At 48.2% G+C, this 15,208-nt stretch overlaps 1 protein-coding gene across 2 annotated transcripts in view; it reads right to left on the bottom strand.

Moving 5' to 3' along the window:
• The window catches only part of Ksr2 (kinase suppressor of ras 2), a 352,893-nt gene extending 340,124 nt beyond the window's left edge, over positions 1-12,769 (bottom strand). For both annotated transcript variants that reach the window (XM_013119781.3, XM_013119782.3), the window contains exon 1: positions 11,971-12,769. In XM_013119781.3, the coding sequence (XP_012975235.1) occupies positions 11,971-12,150 (180 nt within the window). In that variant the 5' untranslated portion in view covers positions 12,151-12,769. The remainder of the gene's footprint in view (positions 1-11,970) is intronic.
• Between the last annotated feature and the right edge of the window lie 2,439 nt (positions 12,770-15,208).

The raw sequence follows: 15,208 nt of genomic DNA, 5'->3' as shown, positions 1-15,208 counted from the left end.
CATTCCCAGAAGCCCGCTAGCCTGGTGTACACAGTGGCTAACCCTGTCTCAAAGATGGGAAGTGAGGGGCAACATCCAAGTTTGTCCTCTGTCCTCCACGCATGTGAGCAAACACACGCACACGCATGTGAGCAAACACACGCACACGCGTGCACACACACACACACACACACACGGTTCTTAAAAGCCAATAATTTTAAAAGCACATGATGTATCATTTTACTTAACATAAAGGCTCTACATGCTGGGCGATGGTGGCACACACCTTTAATCTCAGCACTCGGGAGGCAGAGGCAGGCCCTGGTCTACAGAACAAGTTCCAGAACAGCCAACGCTATGCAGAGAAACCCTATCTCAAATAACAAACAGCAACAAAAACACACAGCTCTACAGTAGGCAAAATTTAACAACCTATGGAGGAAAAGGGAGTACAAATTTGGTTAGTTTAAGGGCCAACCAACATCTGGATGAAGGTTTGATTGGCTCTGCTGCACACATCTGGCATAAGCCAAGTGATTCTCATTCAAGACCCAAGCTGCACTTAACATGCCCTTTCTTCATCAAAAGAAAACTCACAGCCTGACCATCAACCCGTGGTTTGTACACAGACTTAGGGGGGGGGTGTACTCATGTCCACCGTCCACTCTGAACCCATCAAACCCTGTGATGGGCTGGGAAGTGATCGTATGTGAAGTGAGGGACTAATAGGTGGACAGCTGTGTGGCCAAAGGATAGAGGAATGCAGTCCAGGTCACAGGTGGCCAAGTGCAACTTTGCTGCTTGAAGTTTGCCACCATAAACTGAGGGAGGAAAGCAAATTTATCACTGGGCATTTCTAGTCCCCTGACTTAAGGTCTTGGGTGAGGGTCATAGTAATTTCAGAGATTTGCCAAAGGATTCTACTCCTGTAGCCTAGATGTTGTGTATGTTGCTGTTTTGAATTATCACCAAACATAGGTTCTCCAAGCTGGATAAAAGATGAAAATGAAAAATGTGATAGGAAAACAATTAAAAACAAAGTTTCTGGGTGCCCCATTTCATGGCCACTCCTGTCCATCTGTGGGCCTCCATTCTGAGTGTAGCTGCCAAACCAGTCAGCCGTTCATTCGTGGATGAACACAAGTAAAATCCTCACAGCTTGGGGTTGATGGGATGCCTCAGGGAATAAAGGTGATTGCCACCAAGCCTGATGACCCGAGTTCACATCCCAGGACTCCCAACATGATGGAAGGACAGAACTAATTCCCACAAACTGTCCTCTGACCTACATACACACACACACACACACACACACACACACACACACACACTACAGCGAATGCACCAATGTTCATACGTGTGTGTGTGTGTGTCACACACACAATGAATGTATAAATATAATAAAATATTAAAAGCAACCCTTTAGTATGGTAAAAAGTACACATAAAGTTTCCACTCGGATGATTTTCAAGTTTATAGTTCAGTGGCATCGAGTACCCTGGAATGCTGTATAACTGCCACCATTATCAGTCCCGAAAGGACTTCAGTATCTCAAACAGAATTCCATACCCATTACACAGTGACTCCTCACACCCAACACATTGTGTCTTCGGCTCTATTTCTATGTTTAAGTCCCACCAACCAACTCAAGGGGAAGGGAGGAGAAGGGAGAGGAAGGAGAGGGGAAGAAAAGGATGTGGGGGGAGGGGAAATACCAGTGTTGTCCCACACAAATGTCACTTATGCCACTAATGTTGTTTAAATTTTCCTAATCCCCTGGGAGCTGGAGGGGAGGCACCAAGACACATGTGAATTAAATTTGACACAGTTAAACCAGTATATCTAAAATATTATCATTTCAATGTACTCGGTATAAACTCATTACTGAACCTCTTTTCTTTGTCATGCTCTAAGATATTAGAGATCCTTCTGCAGTCAGATCTCAGATAGGATCCCACCACACCAGTGAGCCTTAAGTTGTCTCCATCATCCTACATTTCAATTCAAGAACTGTCACCCAGAAATTCTACAGTCAAACAATATTTCATCACTATGGTCATTTTTACTCTAAAGCCATCGCCTCCAGCCACATCAGAAACAGCCCCCTGCCCAGCATCTGCTCTGTCCTGATCTTTCTCTTTGGGGTTATGCCACCCCTGGAGATACCAGGATATAGGGTGAATCTACCTGATCCTTATCTGTGGCTGCCTTGCCACTACAGCAGCCTGGGTCCAATCGATTACTTTAAACCTCTGCAAACTCGCTTGTAAAACTTGATCGACCACAGTTACGGTCATGACCCACTGGAGAGGCATTCCATCCTGGAGGAAACCTGAGGAGAAAAAATCGCTCCTGGCTTCAATCTGCTTCTCCTTCTCCTGTGTGTGTTCCTTGTCTCTTCCCATCATTCAGCTTCTCCGGCTTCCATCCCAGCCACCTTGTGCCCTCAGCCACTCTCAGTCTCGGGATATCTTCCCTGTCCCAGACCCACACATGGCAGGAAGAGGGGAACGAGAAATTTAGTCTGTCCTCTTCCCAAAAATTGAGTGGGAACCTGGAAAACCATTCATTGCTCATTGCAAGGAAACTAGAAAACTCTGTAGTTAGAAGCTCTTACAAAAGGTGTGGGGTAGGGGGTGGGGGCAGTGAACCCCTCAGAGATAGTTTGCCACTAAGAATTCTGAGAAACCACTACAATGGAGTTGGGGGTGAAGGGGAACTAAGGGTCCCAGTACACTAACCTTGATCAAAACCAACAAGTAAGAAAATAAAATACGCACTTATATCAAGGATGCAGGAAACAGGCCTTCTCTCACACTGTTCATTGATGGCAATTTAATACAACTTTTAGAGTTCAGAAACATATGACCTTTGATCTAGCAGGTTCACTTCTAGGAACTGGAGGCAAGTCCCAACCATAGGATGTCAAGTGCAGGGTCATCACACTGGGAAGTCACAAATAAAAGCACCTAGCTGCAGAATTTCAGTCAGGGATTATGGAATAGCCCTGGAATAATATACAATCATTGAAAATAACACTTTAGCGCGGACTGAAGAGATAGCTCAGCACTTAAGAGTATTGGTTATTCTTCCAGAGGTCCTAAGTTCAGTTCCCAGCAACCACATGGTGACTCTCAACCATCTGTAGTGGGATCTGATGCTCTCTTCTCGAATAAAGCTGTACATGCAGACAGAGCACTCATACATGAAAGAAAGAAAGAAAAAGGGAGATGAGGGAGAAAGAGGAAGAAAGGAAGGGAGAGAGGAAGAAAGGAAGGAGGGAGGGAGGGAGGAGGAAGGAAAGAGGGAGGAAAGAAGGAAGGAAGGAAAGAAGGAAAGAAGGAAGGAACACTTTAGGGCTTGCAAGATGGCTCAGTGGGTAAATGTGCTTGCCACCAAGCCTAGAGACCCAAGCTCAATCCTGGAACCCAAATAAAAATAGTAAAAAAAAAAATCCAAACCCGCAAAGCTGTCATGGCATGCACATCTACACACACACACACACACACACACACACACACACACACACACACACCAATAATAAATGTATAAATGTATAAATAACACTTTGGGAAGACAGCTAGTACCCACATGAGAACCATCTGTCCCACTGCAGCCCCAGGTGGTGGGGATCACCGACAGTGAGGACCCTGGCACTTACTGGCTGGACAAACTAGGTAAATCTGTGAGCCCTAGGTTCAGGGAGTTACCCTAATCTCGAAGAGATAAAGTAGAGAGCGACTGAGGAAGACACCTTGACATCAACCTCTGGTCTCAATATGCGTGTACAAAGGGGAGTGCATGTGTGCACACGCACACACGTGCATACACACACACCCAACAGCACCTGAATAATCAGGAAAGTTGGGCTTGGTGTAGGGAGTGGCCTTGTAACTCCCGCTTGCTCATCTAGATCACAAACATAAGCATCTCAAGCTCAGTGACCATGGGTCACAACCTCCCCACACAAGCCTTCCTACCACTCAGAACAACACCAACAGTGACTTCTTGTGCCGGACATGGAGGAGCAATCCTTTTTTTCTTTTTCTTTCTTTCTTTCTTTCTTTCTTTTTTTTTTTTTTTTTTTGAGAGAGAGAGAGAGTTTCTCTGTGTAGCCTTGGCTGACCTGGAACTCAGTCTGTAGACCAGGCTGGCCTTGAACTCACAGATCCACCTGCCTCTGCCTCCCGAGTCTGGGATTACATGTGTATGCCACCACTGTTCCGCCCGCCAATTTTATTTTATTTCTCTTTTTGAGACAAGTCTTCCTATGTAGACAAGGCTGGTCACAAATCAGAGATCCATCTATCTCTGCCTCCCAAGTACCGGGATTAAAGGCGTGCACCACCACCCCTGGTATACAATCCTAAATTCTTTGCTTCCCTTCACAGTCCCCATATTCAATTTCTCGGTATTTCTCTTCCATACCCGATCTACCCCGACTCCATTTCCCCAGTGGCATGCCTAGCACATCCCACTCCAGAAGTTTGTTCATGTTGTTCCCTCCTCCTGGAACACTCTTCCCCAGGGGAGGCGTATGGTCAACTCACACTCATTCCTCTGTCTGGTGCGCACATCTGTTTAGTTTCACCATCAAGGTGCCCTTGATTAGAATATCCAAATGATTCCTAGTGCTTCCCAACTCCTGGAATGCACGGCCATGTTGGCTCTGTCTTGTCCATGCCCCATGACTGGTCAATGGGTCGTTTGTCAAGGCTGCAAACAAGGGCTAAAGAAGACAGATACTGGGACTGGCCTCTTGTAATGTTGCTTCCGTTTCAGTGGAACAAAGCCAGGCTATCCCTCTGGAGAGGTAATGTGTGAGACACTGAAGCAGTCAGCCATGTGAGGAAGGATGTCTTGAGTCCTCGAGCCCTAAAGGAGTCACCAGATGAACGCAAGCTCATTAGGACCCAGGGGAGCCACTCATCGTTGGGTAGCTTTCTCTGTAGGAAAGATATCTGTGTAAAGTGTGTGTGTGTGTGTGTGTGTGTGTTTAAAAGGCCCAGGTATTCACGTTGTTTTTTGAGGAGTCTCTTCATTCACCTGGAGATTACTGAACAAACTACACTGGTCTGAGAGCCCTAGGTATCTGCCTACCTCGATAGTTGCTGTGCCGGAGACCCCTTCCCTCAGCAAACTGAGTTTTCTCTTCTTGGGCCCACAGCCACTGCAACACACACACACACACACACACACACACACACACACACACACACACACACACACACACACACACTTCCCAGGAGGTTACACCTGAACTCTAGCTCAGGGCTCAGGGAGGCAGGCAGATGTGATGAGGGTGACCTCGAGAAGGAGGTTCTAGAGCAGTTCTGCAGTTCTGACTTCTCTGCACTTGCTGCCCTTCCTGGATGTAAGCAGAGATGCTACAGGATGGGATATTGATGCCTAGGAGACCAGCAGGTCAGTGGATCCACAGGGAACTGATTTGCGATCAAGGGAAGCCACCTTGTTCTATTGGGGTCCAGTTACCATGCCAACCCCATTTAACTAACCTATGTAGCAACTCCCATCAAGAATGGGGGAGGAGACTGTTCCCTTCTCCATGTATCCAGACGGACCACAAGACTTACTCTAACTCACAAAACACAGCGGAAACAATGTGGTGCCACTCCACAGCCTCATGCTCCCTTGCGAGCGCTGTCCTGCTCTCCTGGGACACTAGCACCATAAGAAATCACCCAAGCATTGGCCTGCAAGGCTCCTCATCCTATCCCCAACCCCTTCTTCCAGCTTCATGCGGCCCCATGAACGAGACCAGACAAGACTAGCGATAGAATCGCCAACTAAGCACAGTCCCTAGACTCACTGGAATCTTTCCTAAAGAAAGTCCCTCTTAAGCACAGACTTTCCCAAACGGACTTAAGCCCAGGGAAGGAAACCAAGAACTGAGGTGGACATACAAAGAACAGTGTTGCTAAGTGCGTACACGATACCTGTGCCACACGAGGAGATGTCATGACATCTGCCCTTGGCCCAAAACCCATCACTTCATTCCCCTTGCAATCTGACCACAACAGGGTCAGCTCAGAGCCATGTCCCTGTGTATAACCAGAGTGTACATGAAAATAATATCAAACTCAAAATTCAGGAGCCATGAATACAGTTTTATTGGGAAACTTCCCCATGTGCCCACACCTGGCTGCTGCAGGCTATGATAGCTCAGTGTCTGTGAAATTGGGGGCCCACAAAGCCTAACGTATTTGCTAGTCAAACCTAAACAGAAAAGGCTGGCTGTTAAAGACTGTCATCAGACTTGCTGCCAATCATCTTTTTACTGTATTAACTCCAAAACCTCTGAAGACTTTTGTCTCCTCCCACAAGGAGATGAAAGTGGTCAGGGTGACTCCCCTGTGCTAAGCACAGGAATCAGAGACTTAAATTCATTTCCTGTGACACTCCATCAGGCATCCTCCCTTCTGAGCAAACCAGCCCCTAAGCATCACTGTGCCGTCTAGAGAGCCACGGGGCCACCATTGCTGCAATCTCCACCCTTCCCATCCATCTTTCCACTCCAAATCCCCACCTCCTCAGCTAAGCAGGCTGGCCAAGTTTCCCCAGGTGGATTCTATGGAATAAATACCCCCCAGGGTAATCCTTGGGAAAGGAAAACATCCCAGACTCTGTCCTCTCGGAGCTACAATGTGCACAGGCGGATGGCAAAGACTCTGAGAAGTCCTGCACGCAGTGTTTCCCAAACCCCTTTCACCACACAATTTGTTTTGCCCATAAAATACCTGTTGAACGTACGCTTCCAGTAGGGCTGTCACCCCACACAGCCAAGGTTCTCTCTAACATACTCAGAAATGTCATTCAAGCTCCTCTGCTCCCAGCCATTCCTGCCATTCATCCCACACCACCCTCTGCTAACCACTGTCACTGTTGTGGTTTGAATGCAAAGGAAGGGTCCTCCCACAGGCTCGTGTGGTTAAGCACTCGGTCCCCAACCGGTGGCATCATTTTAGAATGTCATGGAACCTTTAGAACATTGGTTCTCAACCTTCCTAATGCTGCAACCCTTTCGTATGGTTTCTCGTGTCGTGGTGACTCCCAACCATAACATTATTTCGTTGCTACTTCATAATTTTGCTACTGCTATGAAATTGTAAATATCTGATATGAAATCTCAAAGGGGTCGCGACCCACAGGTTGAGAACCACTGCTTTAAAAGGTAGCATTTTGCAGATGGAAGTGCGTCACTGAGGGGCAACTCTCAAAGTTTGGCATCGGCTCTCTGCTTCCTAACCATGGACTGAACGTGACCAGCTGCCTCATGTTCCTGTCATCATGCTTTCCCATCCTGATGGGCTGTGACACTTTTTGTTTGTTTGTGTTTTTGAGACAGAGTCTCACTACATAACTCTGGCTAGCCTAGAACTCAACAGAGATCTACCTGCTACTGTCTCCTCCATGCTAGAATTAAAGACACATGCCACCATGCCCGAGATATGTTCCTTTTTAAATCATAAGTCAAAAGGAATCTTCACATCTAGGAAGGTGGCTGGGAGGGGCTAGAGGGAGAAAGGGGAATGAGAGAAAATGATGTGACACTATTTCATTCTTTTAAGTGGAAAAGTAAAATAAATAAAAATCAAAACAACAAAACTTTTTTAAAAAGTAATTTCCAAACCAGGCAGTGGTGGTGCATGCCTTTAATCCCAGCAGAAGCAGGTGGATCTCTGTGAGTTTGAGGCCAGCCTGGTCTACAAGAGCTAGTTCCAGGACAGTTAGGGCTACATAGAGAAACACTGTCTAGAAAAAACAGAAAAAAGTAAAAAAAAAGTAATTTTCAACAGTATTCAGTCACAACAAAGGGAAAAGTAATAAATACATCCTGCCCCTCCACTATTGTCTGCTTAGTATCTACTGACACTTTAGTATGTTAGTGTCTTTAAAAAGTGTCACCCTTGGTGATCCTTACAAACACCCACTCAGGCAGGAATTTTTATCTCACAATCATCAGTTTGGGTTAAAATATTTACATCTGTATTCAATATAAAGTAGAGTAACAAGAAGCCAACCTGCCTCAAACTCCACAGCATGGATTTTCTTCTCCATCAAAATATCTACCAATAAAATTGGGACTGGTGGCACTTGTGGCCCATCCAACATCCTTTGCTACCTTCCCCCATGAAAGCAGAACCTTGACTTTATATGGGGTCATCCCAGCAAGGAAAATGATGGATTTCCCACATTCTTCCATTTAGCCTCCCTTGCAGCTAGAACATGTGACCCTACTATGGCCAAGAAGCCATGACTGAATATTGCTGTTGAGAAGGAAGGTTACCGTGGGAAAGCCTTTGTTTCCTGAAACCAAAAAGATGGAGCTTCCATCTCTCCATACTTGAGGAGTCCTCCTCTTTCCTGTCTTGAATGCAGATATGACAGCTGAAGCTTTGAAAGTCACAGAAAGGCCATCAGACCTCCCTTTGCTGTCTCCCAAAGGATTGAGTGCTTGACCTTCATTGTCACTTTACTGTGATGTAAAACTTTCTTCCTTACCCAAGAAGTATACTTTGTGATGGCCAAGTTCATGTTGAGCATTTTTGTTTCTTGAGGAGTACACACTGTCATCAATGTCTTCAGGGTGGTCTATTCAATCTCTTAGTAACTTTGGTGTTTATGAGTAGGGAGTTATCACCATTAAATAGCAGAAAAACAACAGGGAACCTGCCTCTCAACAAGTGATGCCTTGAGCCACCCTGGGGTTCTGCCCGAGAGATGGATGCCATTAGATGCAGCCCACCGACCTTGACCAGAGCCATGAGCCAGATAAATCACCTAAATATACATATGGCAAGATGACTCGGTGAATAAAAACACTTGCCTTGAAAACCTGGGGACCTGAGTTCAATCCCTGGAATCCAAAGTAGAGTGTGTACTTGTACTCACGTACACAATAATAAAAATCCAAGATGAGTTTAAAACAAAAATAAATATTGGGAAGACAACATTTATGTCCTAATGGATTAGGATTTACTTTTGTTGTTACCATTTGTTGTTTTTGTTTTGGTGTTTTTCAGAGCTGGGGGCTGAAGAGGACATATTAGGAAAGAGCTCCACCACTGAGCTACAACCCAGCCCTCTTGCTTTTTAACTTGAAGCACAGTCTCACTATGTGGCCCAGACTAGCCTTGGACTCTCCCTCCTCCTGTCCCAGCTTCCCAAGTACTAGGATGACAGGTGTGCACCACCACGCCCAGCTTGGGTAAGTAATTCATAAACCTGAATCAGAAACTTGGGGTTGGGGTTGGAGTCAGTGGTAGAGCCCTTGTCTAGCATTCACAAGGTCCCGGGTTCAATTCCCAGCACCACCAAAGAAAAATGACACACAGAAGCACACTGTCTGCTTACTAAATGCAGATTCCTGGGCCCTCCCTCCAATTCCAGCTAAATTAGAATGTGGTCATTAGATGCTGGGCATCCACACTTTAGCCAGTTAGCCCCCCACCCCCCAGTGAGGCTAGGGTAGAAAATCCAGTGAACGCATATTTTAGCAGGCTCATACCCTTCCTGGTCCTAGGGAAACAGAAAGCTGAAATTGGCATAATTGCTCCGGAACAGACACTGGGCAATATGGATCAAGCTAACCAACAGAGAAAGATGTATTCCCTATTGTGCTGCCTAGTTCTATGTCAACTTGACACAAGCTTGAGTCATAAGAGGGAAGGAACCTCAATTGAGAAAATGCCTCCATTATATCTGGCTGTGATCAATGGGGGAGGGCCCAGCCCATTATGGGTGATGTGATCTCTATGGTGGTTGGCCTGGGTTCTATAAGAAAACAGACTGAGCAAGCCATGAGGAACAAGCCAGTAAGCAGCACCCTCCATGGCCTCTGCATCAGCTCCTGCCTCCAGGTTCCTGCCCTGTTTGAGTTCCTGCCCTGACTTCCTTGGATGATGAACTGTGATGTGGAAGTGTAAGCTGAATAAACAATTTCCTTCCCAACTTGCTTTGGTCATGGTATTTTATTTCAGCAACAGAAACCCTGACTAAGACATCTATGATTCCATCTCCTTGACCAACACACCGGCACCTCTATTCCCCAGTTTCAAATGGAAACCACCTTGCAGAGAGACAAAAACAGAACCAAGTGCTCACTGTCAGTTTGTGTCTTTGCACAGTTCTGGGGATTGAACCCAGGGCCTTGTGAGCACCACAAAAGCAGCTGCATCACTGAGCTACATTCCCAGCCACGGAGTGCCCAGCTGTGTCAGTCATCGCTCTCTTGGGAGTCATCAGAAGATGGAATAGAAGGAAACATGTGAGAAACTTAAGCTGTAATAATCAGCCCAGCATGGTGGTTCTTGGTGACAGAGGGTAGGAGAGGTGTGGTGGTGGCCTTCAGGGATTATCTATATCAGCTTTCCCAGGTATAGTTCTGAGCAAAATGTGCTGTGGGCCCCGTGCAAAGACCAGAGCTGGGCTAACACATCCCATAATTTCTCTTCCAGCAGCAAATGCTAGCCAAGCCTTCTCTCCCTCGAAACTCTGAGAAAGGCAATGCCTGTGCCTCCCAACACACTTCCCACATCAACATTTATCTTATTTCATCCCCGGGATCGTGTTACCATCTGACAGGTGAGCACAGACATATATCCGAGGGTGGCAAGCGCTGTATTAAAATATACACACACAAAAACTCCTCTTTCCAAATGATAGCCTCCTGCATACTATCTGGCTACATTTAAAAACATGCCAGAGAAATAAAAAGGCCTGAAAGTGAATCAGAGAGGCGCATTCATGCTGATGACCCAGTAGGCCAAGACTGAAGACTTCAGGCTTCAGGAACTCACAGCCAGAGACCAGCCGAAGCACCAAACTCCACGATACACGGCCACGCCACTAAAAGGGGAACCCTCCTTTGCTCTGAGCTCCACAGCCACTACCCCCTGGCAAATGCCAGCTAGTAGGAATTCCCAAATGAAACCAATCAATGTGGACAGCTAGGCCATTTTGTGAGAAGGAAGGTGAGGGGCTGATCCATCTGACATTTTGAACAAAGTGGATGCCCAAGAATTTCAGAGCTCAGGCCTTTCCCAAAAGCCTGAAAGCTTCCTATGAGAAAATGACCTCTGAAAGAAAATAGTTCCTTCTCTCTCTTATGGTAACTTTGTAGTCATCCCTGTCACTGGCTCTCAGCAAACTGCTTCCAACTCCGCTCAAGTTCTGTTGGAGAGATGCTAGGAAGAGCCAAACATAGCGCCTTCTCCTGGACCCCCATCCACCAAGTCTCACCAAGACAGCCCAAGAGGATTTTCCCCACGCCACCTAGTGCAAGAACCACTCCAGGCAACCGTAATATTGTTGCTTTTTACATATTTTGGGCCTTCATCAACCCCGGTATGTCAAATGATTGTGTTAGAAATGAGTAGTTCCCTGGGGGATTTATTTTTCAAATGCATCTGGTTTCCTAAGATGTCTATGGGGGGTGAGGAGTGAGACACAGAGCAAAGGGTCGAGTCTTTCCATTCAGGCAGCCCCATCAAACCAGTCAAAACCACCTTTGACCACCTGCAGAACGTACAAGGTCACATGGGTTCCCTGCAGCTCTTTAACGTGTCACCCAGCACACAAGCCCCCTGTGGCATATAAACAAATCCCCAAACACAAAACAAAAAAAAGAAAGAAAAGAAATAATAATAAAGTAAAGAACTCCCTCCTCCCACAGGAAAAGAATAATCATGGCAACAGCTACAACCCATAATAATAAATACGGAACAGCAATTATTACTGCTACCATCGCCACCCGGCCGAGCACAGACAACAGCCGCACTGGGAAGGGACATCCGCGCTGGCTTCGCCAGGTGATAAATCATAGCGCATCAGTCGTGCCCACCTGCTTCACCCTTCCCCTCCCGGGGCCCTCCCTCAACAAACAGAACCCCAAAGGGATGGGGGCGGACTGGAGAAGAGGAAGGGGAGGAAGGATTGCCTCCCCCCCATCCCATCCCAGGCAACACCTACCTCCAGGGTCCTGATCTCCTTCTGCGTGAGGTCGTTGGAAGCTGCACACTTCGTCCTAAGCCCTTCCAGATTGGAGATGCTCAGGTCTATCATGTTCTGAACCAGCTCGCACTGCTGCAAGGCTTTCTGCAAACTCAGAGGTTGCTGTTCCTCGCTTTTCGTCATGTTTTCCTCATCCATCGCTTGCTCTGCAACCCCCCTTCCCCTCCTCCTCCTCCACCTCCTCCCAGAAAGAAAAAAAAGGGGGAGGGAGGGAGTGGAGATAGAGGGAGTCCACCCCCCTACGCCTCTCCAACCACTGCGACTTCTCAGCAGTGTCTCCTGAAGAAACCCAACATCTCACACAAGCTTGAGGGGGTGGGGGTTGGAGGAGGGGACAAGAGCCAAAATTTATTATTATTTTCTGGGGGGAGTATCAGGCAGTCTGCATTAGAATATCCCTTGTCTCTCTCTCTTTCTCCGTGTCTCTGGTCTCTAAAAAGGGAGAGATGCCCGTTTGTCAGAAGCCAACCAGGTGGTAGGGTGCAGTCTGTACACTTAGGAGGAGGAGAAAGAGGAGGAGGGCGAGGAGGAGGAAGGGGAGGAGGAAGAGTGGAAGGAGGAGGCAGAGGGAAATAGAGCTCACGCTTCGCACACCGGCTCCGTGAAGGGCGGAATTATGTGTATATAAATCTATTTGGCCGGCTGGCTTTTATGTCAAAAAGGAGCGCGCCTGCCCCCCTCCCGGTCGCGGTGACACGGCATGGTCTGCGGGTCCCCGCGCTCAGCGCGCTCTCAGGATGCTGTGCGCACGACTGGTGCGGCTGCGGCGCCCACTGCGGCTGGCTGCGGTCTGCTCCCCGCGACAACGCTGCTGCTGCTGCTGCTGCTGCTGCCGCCGCTGTCGCCGCTGCTGCTGCCGCCGCCGGGCTCCAGGGGTGACGGCTCTTGCCTCGCTCCACACCGACATCTTGCCTGTCAATCACAGGGCGGGGTGGGGAGCGGAGCGAGGGATGCAGCGCCGTGCGCGCAGCCGGTCCCCGGGTCCCCCCACCCCGGGCGCGCCTGGGACCCGCCGGCAGCAGGCGGCGCGTGCACCTGCCCTCAGGGCCACCCTCCAGCCTGGGAGGCGGGGTCCCTCAGGACTGAGGGGCTCGCGTGCTGAGCGCAGTCGCTACGATGCGGTGGGGGTGGGAGGGGGGCGGGCCGGCCCCCGAGGTGGCGGGGAGGCCGGGCCCGGGGGCGGGGAGAGGTACTTGGTGGCCAGGGTGGGGGTGGGGGCCACTACGCCAGCCTGGATCTCGCGAGACGAGGCCGGAGCACCGCTCAGCAGGTGCGCGGGGGCCCAGGAGCAGGTGCGCGCCGGGCTTGCTGGGCTCCGAGTCTGTGCGCCCCGCCTGGCTTTGCGGGTGTCTTCTTGTGATTTGGGCGGGGATGGGGGGGACAAACCTTAATGGGTTTCCCTGAGTTGGGGAGGATATGGGGACGGCGACTACCTGGGCCTGATCTAACTAGGGTCCATTTGCAGAGAGACTGGAAGCCTTGTCTTGCTCGCGATTGCCACCTTGTCCCACAATGGCCTGTGGAGTCTTAACTCCAGCTACCAACCCTACCCTTTGTCAGCCGCCTAGGTTAAAGGAGTAAACAACACCTGTATACTTTTTAAAGACACTGAGGGGGGGGGGGAAGGATACTTTGTGACAAGAAAGGGGAGAGATATAAGAAATTCACAGTTCACTATGCAGTTAATAAAGTTTTACTGGAGTGCCTCTGTTACAGATACACTTTTTATTAATTGATGGGGGGGGGGTGCGAGCACCGCAGTGTGCCTATGAAGTCAGAATACAGCTTGTGAACTCAATTCTTTCCTTCCATAATGGGTCCCAGGAATTTAACTTAGGTGTCCGTACTCGCTTAGTACTCTCCACCAATGTTATAAATTCATAAAAGACACAGTCTTTCTTCTTGGCGACGTGTGATGGTGCCTGCCTTTAATGCCAGCACTAAAGAGGCAGAGGCAGGCGGATCTCTGGGAGTTCGAGTCCAGCCCAGCTGATCTATATAGTAAGTTGCAGGATCCTGTCTCAAAAAAAATTATATTATAGTTTGGATAGAAAGGAACTGAGATGAATTGCCCCCAAAGGGCTTTATTAGGAGAACAGCATCCATCAGGATAGCACATGGGCAGCTGGGCAGGCTGCAACCTCACAATTACAACCACCCACTTTTGAATGGTTCATGGCTCCTTCTGTCCTGTTGTAAAGCCAGTGGTTGCAGCAGAGATGGCATGGCTAAAATATTTACTATCTGGCTCATTCCAGGGAGCTATGCCAACTCTGGATTAAATCAGTGTTCTCTATACAAATTCTGCCCAGACCACACTGCAATTTAGTTCTCTTCCCTCTCACTTTTTCTTCTGGCCATTCGGGGGGAAGTCAAATGTTGTCTCAAGAAGGCCACCCATCTCTGACTGACAGATCCAATAGTATTCCTAAGGAACGGCCCACAGGCTGAACCTGAAGTCCCAGCCCCTTGGGAGGCTGAGGCAGGAGGACTGCTGGAACAAAGGAGTTTGAGGTCAGCCTGACAACATAGTAAAATCCCCTGGGTGGGGGGGAGGGGAGAATATATTAGCAAAAAGCACCCTTTTCTCCCATCTCTGGGATTCGAGGAAGCAGCGCTAAGAGCAGTGTGAGATTCAGAACAAATGCTGAAGTCCACCATCCCTAGAGAAAGCCACCTGTGGTGGAAAGAGAATGGACCCCACTGGCAGCCAAGTTGGATCAAATTGATTTTTTTAAAGACTTGAGCCACCTGCTTTAGAATTCACAGAGTGGAATCACGATGTTCCAAATTTTCCTTGGGCTGGGTGTGCTGTTCAGTGGCGGAGCACTTCACCTGGCACCATAGACGCAGAACAAGCTCTATCTGTAACCAGGTCAGGCAACCAATTTTAAGCACTATGAAGTCTCCAGAGTCGGGTTGCACCACAAAGTTGTCTCCTTTCCTATTTTCTCTGGTTTTTTGTTTCGTTTGTTTCCCTTGAGCCTATTAATATGTTACTTTCAAACCTTCTCTGACTTCACTGCCTATATGCCTATGAGGCCCTTTCTAGTTACTATGTTTCTCTTTGTTTTCAATGGTCCTAATTCTTAGAGAGCCTTGTTGAATTTCTCTTTTGTGCCAGATACTGTGTATGAGACAGTACATAGTCTCTAGACGACCCTGGCTGGCCGGAAAGAGAATGGGGAATGACTCC

The sequence above is a fragment of the Mesocricetus auratus genome, unplaced genomic scaffold (genome assembly GCF_017639785.1).
Source record: "Mesocricetus auratus isolate SY011 unplaced genomic scaffold, BCM_Maur_2.0 Super-Scaffold_100025, whole genome shotgun sequence".
NCBI classification, from domain to species: Eukaryota; Metazoa; Chordata; class Mammalia; order Rodentia; family Cricetidae; genus Mesocricetus; species Mesocricetus auratus.
This window is presented reverse-complemented; position numbering and strand designations above follow the sequence as displayed.